Raw genomic sequence first — 8,130 nt, forward strand, 5'->3', positions numbered from 1 at the left:
CTAAAGAGGATAAAACAAATTAATTATTAATTAATAAACAAAGGTTATTTGGTAAGTACCAAAATCTTTGACAACAGTGATCCATGGGGGATTTTTTGATGATAAACAGAGTAAGATTGGATTAAAAGATTTTTGAAGTTTACTCTAGCTTTAACTTTTTTTATGATTCTTATTCTTTGCATTTTTAAAAAGTGGTTTGTTGAACATTTAATATGATTTTATGTAGCTCTTGACCTCAGGTTTATTTATTTTTCAGTTTTTCCTCCCAGCATTTTATTATGAAAATATTCTAACATATAGCAAAAATAAAGGATTTTACAGTGAACACCCATATATACCCAATACCCAGATTCTGCCATTAATGTTTTGCTATACTTGCTTTATCACATATCTGTACAGTTAATTCATTCCTTTGTCCATCCTCTAATACATTTTATATTTTTATATCTGCAGTTAATTTTATTAAGAAAGTCATCATTTGTATGGGAGAAGTCAAAGGTTTATTCTCAGCCCCCAGAATACTAATTGTGGCATTTACATGTATGAAGCAATACTTTTAAAGAGTTGCAGAATAAGAATTGCCCTTACTGGAAGGATGCTTTAAAAGTCAAGGCGGGGTTAGGGAAAGAGAAGTATAGGTGGCAAAGTATGTCCTTGAGAAAATAATTCCATATGAGATAACTCTTCAAAATAGTTGTTTTGATGTATTAGCTTTTTTAGTTTCACTTTGCAAGCTATGCAGGCTCAGCTGTTACTGTTTCCAGTAAATGGCAACACTTAAATGGAGCAGAAAAGGAAATAAGTTAAATAATAAGTTTAAAGAAAATCCTTGTGGTTTGAAGATTAGCAACAACATGCACACAAATGCCTAAGATAGGGGTTTGTGTCATCTTTACTTTCTCTTGGGTAAGTTATTGAATCTAATCACTTGGCTTTCTTTTTCACCACTAGTATAGAATCTACAATGCTAGTTCTTTTGGAGTTCTGTCAGCAACTCCAAATAGCATGAATAGGTCACAGGGCAAATCTTGATTATGATTCAAAAAGAAGGCGTAGTCACTTTGTCTTCATGAACTAAGAAAACACTCACTAGGAAGCTGTGCCTCTTTCAGATGGTAGGGTTTGGTCACTGTTACTTTCTGGCAATGCATATTTATTAGAAACGCAGAGCTGCAAAGTTACTAACATTTATCCCTTTTCCTTTTAGTTCACTTCTTTAACTGCGATGGACATGATATAATCTCCATTGAGTCAAAGAATGGCATCTAGTACTGTGCTTCCTACTGAAGATGAACAGGCTTCCTTGGGCATCGAGGATCTCCAGATTTCACTGCAAGGTAATTAAGACTGCATAGAGTAACATGCAGAGAAACTGTGGAGACCTTTCCCTCACCCATTTACGAATTCTATTGATTTCTGTCTGTATTATGGTGATTTTTATGTATATCTGTTTTCCCAATTGTAACACCTTTCAATATACTTAAATGTCTTTATTGCTATCTCAGCTCCCTAGGAAAATAAGGAACACCTGGAAGAAATTGGTTATCTTCAGTTTCTTACTCTAGTGTATGAATTTTTTTTTTTTTTTTTCTTCAGTAAAAATTAGGTTAACCATAGTTTGCTTGGCAGTGTTTGCATTTTTTGTATCTTTTCACATAGCTTCTTTTAAAGGTACAGACTTATTTTGCCCTAATAGAAAGCAATGGTATTAGTATTTAAAGGCTTATTATAAGTGAATGCTCTTTTGGCCGCTTGTATTTGTGTAGAATAACTGCTGTCTGCATTTTATTAGTGCTTCTTGGGGAGACTGACAATCTAGTATTTTGAAAGCAACCAGACTTTCCACCTTTGTTGATAAAGCAAATTTCAGAGATGGATAAAGTTAGTTAGCGTGGAAGAAATAAGGCTATGGCAAATACTTGATACTACTTATGAAACTGTATTTTCAAGTAATTTTAAGGTTATGGACAGTACTGCGCAGTGTTCTTAGAATATTACTTAAATGCTATAGGCTTAGAGTCAGTTATGATAAAGATTGCAAGGTGACTTTCTTTCTGAAATTTTCTCTTTAATTAGAAATGTATTTTGAATACATTCTTGACTTTGGGGTTGAGATGTAAAGTAACAGCTATTGCAATACAGTCTATATGTGACAGGATTTAAAAAATAAATACGTGATTTACATAGAGTAATGAAACATGTAGATAGTTGAGAGGTAATACTTTAGGTAAGAATTTAAAAAAATTCTCATTAAGCACATTTCATAATGTTGTATAATATTGATAAGTAGTTGGAGTCAAATTGTCATTTAACTGAAAAAAAATGAATGTTTTATTTTTCTCTGAAGTTTTGGTTGCATGTCAGTAGTAACTCATCTAGCATATAAAATGTATCAGAAAGTTAGTGTATAGTGGAGCAACAAATAGGCAAATCCAGTTTCTAAAGCTAGTTCTGCTACTTACTAATTCTTTGAACTTGAGCAAGGTATTTAACCTTCTTGAGTCGCAGTTTCCTCATCTGTAAAATATGGGTAATAACATTGTGGCTGTGCTTTGAAGATAAATAGCAATGTACGACACAGAAGAGGGACTTAATAAATAGATTTTATTATTTGTGTGGTCCCTGGGTGGTATAAATTGTTAATGTGCTGGACTACTAACCAAGAGGTTAGAGGTTCGAGTCACCCAGAGGTGCTTGGAAGAAAGGCTTGGTGATCTACTTCCAAAAAACTAGCCTTGAAAACCCTGTGGAGCACAGTTCTACTCTGACACACGTGGTGTAGCCATGAGTCGGGATTAACTTGATGACAACTGGTTTTACTATTTGTTTTAATAGTTATGATTAGAACCTCTATTTCAAAAGATTTCTTGTCCAAGAGCACACAGTTAATGTAGAGACTACATAGTATTCAGGAAAGACTTGTAAACCAGAAGTGTGGATTTTCTGGTTTTTTTTCTTTTGATATTTCTCTTCAATGGCTTCCCATTGCATGCAGGATAAAATCTAGATATCTTGGCATAGCTCACAGGCTATTCCTGATCTGGTGCTTGCCTTCCTCTCTGCCTTCATCTCCCCCCACACTCCCACAGGCTCTATCCCACAGTTCCCAAAGGCCCATGCCCCCCTCTGCCTGTGTGCCTGGGTTCACGTTGTTCCCTTTCTCTCACAGCTCCCTCTGCAGCTCCCCTGCTCCCTCCTCCACACTGGTTGAAGTCCAGCTCATCCATCCCTTGTTTATCCCACAGTCAGCCAGAGTTAGCCTCTTCCATGAGCCCTATTCTCTTAGTTTGAGATGCAGGCTCCCTCCTCTCTTCTCCCAGAGTACCTATTTTAGCACTTATCTCATGGCGTTATGTTGTTGCTGTTAGTTGCCGTAGAGTTGGCTTCAACTTAGGGCAACCTTATGTGTAACAGGACAAAAGCTTGCCTGGTCCTGTACCATCTTCATGATCGTTGAGTCACCCTTAAGTACATTGTTGTGGCTATTGTGTCAATCCATGTCATGGAGGGTTTCCCTTGTTTTTTTGCTTACTCTCTACTTTACCAAACGTAATGTCTTTTTCTATCAATTGGTCTTCCATGGTATTATAGTTATTAAATTAAGTAATGTTTTCTTCTCCTCTGGAATTTGAGCTCCTTGACTTTTAGGGAGCGTGCTGTACCTTGCATAGTATTTTTACATGGATTATCTCATTTGATCTTCACAACTACATTGTGAGGTAGATATTTTTATATCCAATATACAGAGAAGGAACCTGTGGCTCAGGAAGACTGAATTACTTTCCCAGACTCACACAGCTAGTGAACAGTGGAACTGGGGTTTGATTGGGAGCAGAGTTTTCTCTCCACTGCACCATACCTCCTCTGACACATTTTAAAGACCAACTTGAAAAAGAGAATTTTCCTAACAGTTGTCTCTGGAAAATCCATTTAAATCTTAGCCTTATTCGGTTAAATTCTGAGCAAACTTTATATCCAGAATATGGATGGGAACCTTCAAGTAATGTTAGTGATCTCGGGTTCACAAGTAGCTCAAAATAATTAGCAAATTACTGAGAAATGAGCAATTTCTTATAGTATGTTTTGAAGTATACTAGGTTGTGCAGTCTGCTTTACAATGGGAGACTAATCTGGGCTGTTTAGCAGTGGAAATGTGATGTATGCACACTAGCTAGTCTGAATGATTTACCTTCATGATGTATTTAGAGAATCATGGTGCTTGATGCATTACTTAATAGGGGGAAAGGTAGAAAGCCAATACTATGGTGTTATCAAGTTAACACTTACCAGGTCTATTCATATTAGCCCAGATATCCTCAGGGATGTCAACTAAGAAGTTCCCATGACTATAGAATGAAGGCTTAATTGTGAAATGAATAGATTTCCCAAAGTTGGGTTCCGTATTGTTATTAGCAGACTTGCAATGAATGATTCTTTCAGTCCAAAGTTGTGAAGGAAAGGAAGGAGGGAAGAAAGCAAGGAAAGAAGGAAGGAAGGAAGGAAGGAAAAAAAAACTTGTATATATTTTTCAAAGTAACTTTAATTTCAAGGCAGGATTGTTAGATGTTTGGGCAAAAATTGATAGGCAATATTACGTACATTAAATACTATTGAACTGCAGTCTGTTGGTAGTAGTTTTAAAAGCATTTGGCTTTGTGTATTTTGTAAGCAGACTTGTATTTCACAAAATTCACATGTACTTTGTGATCTTTGGAGTAATATGAGAAGATATTTTATGTAATATGAGAGGCTCAGGATCATTGCTTATAAGAAAGATTTTGTTGTTACTGTTTCAGAGCCTTTATTAAAGGCAGATACAGGCAGTAGAACTGCTTGACTTATAACGCCTACTTTATTTTAGAAAAACTTACCTAAGGTGAGACAATTGAGGCCACATCCTGATTCAGAATAATACACTGAAGGAAAGATTAAAACGTCTGAATTAAAATGTGGTGATTCATCATTGATATGCTATGAAAACAGATATTCCATGTGCCCAGGGCCTAAAAGGAATCACGTCCAAGGAATCAAACAGTTGCTTTGATGAAATCCATAGAGCAGGACCATAAGCAAGTGACTGCTGTTTGTCTTACTTTTTGTTCATCTTTTTGTGATCTTTGAGAAAATATCTTTATGAAGGGATTTTTGAGGGCCGTTTATGTAAGTAGGTATTTATCTTCTCTTAGTCTAGTGAGGAGAATAGTATTGAAATGGTTGGATGGTTAGGAGGAGAGAGGAGTGACATTTAGGAATTTGAGCAGATTAATGTAAAAATGGAATTTTCTTTTTAGTTTAGTGTGCATTTTTTATAACTATGGATGGTCCTCATTTTAAATAAACTTTAGATATAAAAATTTAGACTATTAAAATGATAAACAGATGACTGTTTTTAAAAATTATTTGCTTTTCCAAGGTATTCTTTATAGAATTCCTTTAAATCTTACCATTTGGATTTTTTACCTGGCAAGATAATAGATGTTTCATACATCTTAGTTTCCTTTTCTTTTATCCTAAAAAAATAATAACTTTATATTTTGTCTGAAACAGTCTCTCCGCTAAGCTTTCAGGTGGGAAACGGTGAGGTATATTCAGTAAACATTTTTTTGAAGTATCAGATAAATAGGATGAAAATAGCAAGAGATAAAATCGGAAAACTGTCACAGAATTTTAAAGTTGGAAGGGACTGTCTTTGTGATTTAATGTAGTTTGAGACCATACTAGGAATCCTTTCAGGAGTGTTTCTGAGATTAAGATTCTTGAGTGAACTGAATTCAAATGCAAGGAGTTTGTTTTTTTTTTTTTTTTTTTGCTTTCAGGCAATGGGTAGCTATAGAAGGGTCTTAAGAATGAGCTACATGGTCAGAGGTTAGAGTCGTGCTTTTGGCTTGGAGGTATAAGAAGGTCTGAAAGTGGCGAGAAAGTTGGAGAAACTGCTTAGGAAGAACTTGCAAATATCTGAGTGTTGGTAATGTTTGCCTGAACTAGGGTAACAGTAGTGAGAACAAAAGTATGGGACACATATGAAAACTATTAAACTGGAAGACTCAGTGGGACTTTGCTACTAGTGAATATGGGTAATAAGATACTGAGAGCCCAAGGTTATGAAGCTGAGTTGTTCACTAGAATAGTGGTAGCATATTTAATGCCCAAATTAGTATTTATTGTGTTTTCACTAAGTATTTTAATAGCATCAAGTAATAAGACCATTAAATATTATCTTATATCAATTTACTTAAAATAAATTGTTGTAGGTAAAATGTACTGTCGCAAAGAAATTCTTGAGAACTTCCTATGCTATGGAAAAACTAAAAACATGACACAGGTAGAGGACTGTGGTGTGATGGATTGCTTTTATATGGCTTTTCTCATTATGATCTTTGGTCTTGTGGGTGGGACTGTGCAAATAAGGTGCTTGCGGCCCACTAAGGAAATTGGACAGTTGCTAATAATGCAAATAAGGTTCGTGGCACCCTTGTGGGGGTAGGACCATGCAAATAAGGTGTATGGAACCCTAACGAGAGGATTAGTTAGTTTTGCCATCCCAGTAGGCTTAAAATGAGCCATCCCAGAGGGAGAAAAGAGGGACCTCACTACCACTAAGAATAAGAGATGGGAGTGGAGCATGTCCTTTGGACCTGGGGTCCCTGAGCTGAGAACCTCCTAGACCCGGGAGACAGAGCTGTAACACTAGAGATGGTGCAAGATGGCAAGAAGTGGTGGCAGAAAAGAAGCAGCAGCAGAACAAGGAGACCAGCGCAAGACAGTGCAGTGGGCCTCCTGGTCCATGGAGCAAGGCAATTGCGGTGGGTGTGCCGACACAGAGTGAGAGTGGAGTGCTTTTGGGCGAGAGGCTTCCTGACAGAGCGGGTTGCCTCTGAGCACTTGTCAGCAGAGCTAGGCTTGTCAACCCGTGGAGTGACAGAGCTGAGAGCCTTTGGACTGAAGCTTACTGGCAGAATGGAGTGCCCCCGGGCACTTATTGCTGGAGCTAAAGAGCTTTGTAACATTTGCCCAAGCAGGGCAGAGGCTGGGCCGGCCCAAGAGGCCTTAGGGGCCAGGGGCCAAGGGCCAAGGAGAGGCCTGCCTGTGAGCATGGCCAAGAAGCTGTCCTGACTGAAGAACTGTATCCTGAGTCATTCTTTTTTTTTTTTAATATGTATATAGAGATTTACTTCAAGGAAATGGCTCACAGAATTGTGAGGAAATGACTCACATAACTGTGGGGGTGGCAAGTCCCAAATCCATGGGTCAGGCAGCAGGCTGAAGGCCTCTGCTGGCTCATGGGGTTGTGGGAGCTGGCGAATCCAAAATTTGCAGGTTAGGTAACAGGCTGAAGACTTCTGCAGGCTTATGTTCCAAGAACCAAGGTCAGGTGACGAGAATTGTGCAGAGTTGAGAGAGAGCAAGCTTTGCCAGAATATCCATTTATATACTGGAGGCAGGCAACACCCTCAAAGAAATTCTCCTTTCAACTGATTGGCAACTCTCATCAGATCACAAAATGGAAGATGATTACGTAGTATCTGCCAAATCACTGAGAATCATAGTCTAGCCAAGATGACACATGACATTAACCATCACATGCTTATTGGCCATTTGTGTATCTTTCTTGGAGAAATGTCTGTTCGAATCCTTTGTCCATGTTTTCTTTAGATTATTTGTCTTTTTATTGTTGAGTTGTAAGAGCTATTCATATATTCTGGATACTGAGTTGTCCTCGATACTGAATTGTAGCCTGTTACTTCCCTAATAGACCCCATAACTGTGAGTATTGTCTGTGAGTTCTGTGCGGTCATTGCAACGAATTATCGAACCCAGCAGAGAAGTAGAGAGTGCCGTGGGAGGGACAGCTGGTGTCAGAATTGCTAAAAAGGTTGGAGAGAGGAGGTATGGATGACCTCCGCCTCATAGGAATCAGCCTTGGGCTATTGATTTTAATTCGCCTTCCCCCTTGTGGTGAAGTTAGAGAAGGTCAGACGCCTCTACCATGCTATTTTTTAAATTTTATTTTAATATTTTATCGTACTTCAGGTGAAGGTTTACAGAATAAATAGTTTCTCATGAAACAGTAGTACACATGTTGTTTTATGACATTGGTTAACAACCCCACAACATTTTAACCCTCTAAAT

The 8,130-nt window shown here is 37.7% G+C and overlaps 1 protein-coding gene across 1 annotated transcript in view; it reads left to right on the plus strand.

Moving 5' to 3' along the window:
• The first annotated feature begins 1,258 nt into the window (after positions 1-1,258).
• The window catches only part of SYNE2 (spectrin repeat containing nuclear envelope protein 2), a 325,154-nt gene continuing 318,282 nt past the window's right edge, over positions 1,259-8,130 (plus strand). The window contains exon 1 of the mRNA XM_004370941.1: positions 1,259-1,337. Within this exon, the coding sequence (XP_004370998.1) occupies positions 1,259-1,337 (79 nt within the window). The remainder of the gene's footprint in view (positions 1,338-8,130) is intronic.

Source organism: Trichechus manatus, unplaced genomic scaffold, assembly GCF_000243295.1.
Source record: "Trichechus manatus latirostris isolate Lorelei unplaced genomic scaffold, TriManLat1.0 scaffold00010, whole genome shotgun sequence".
In the NCBI taxonomy this organism is placed as follows: Eukaryota; Metazoa; Chordata; class Mammalia; order Sirenia; family Trichechidae; genus Trichechus; species Trichechus manatus.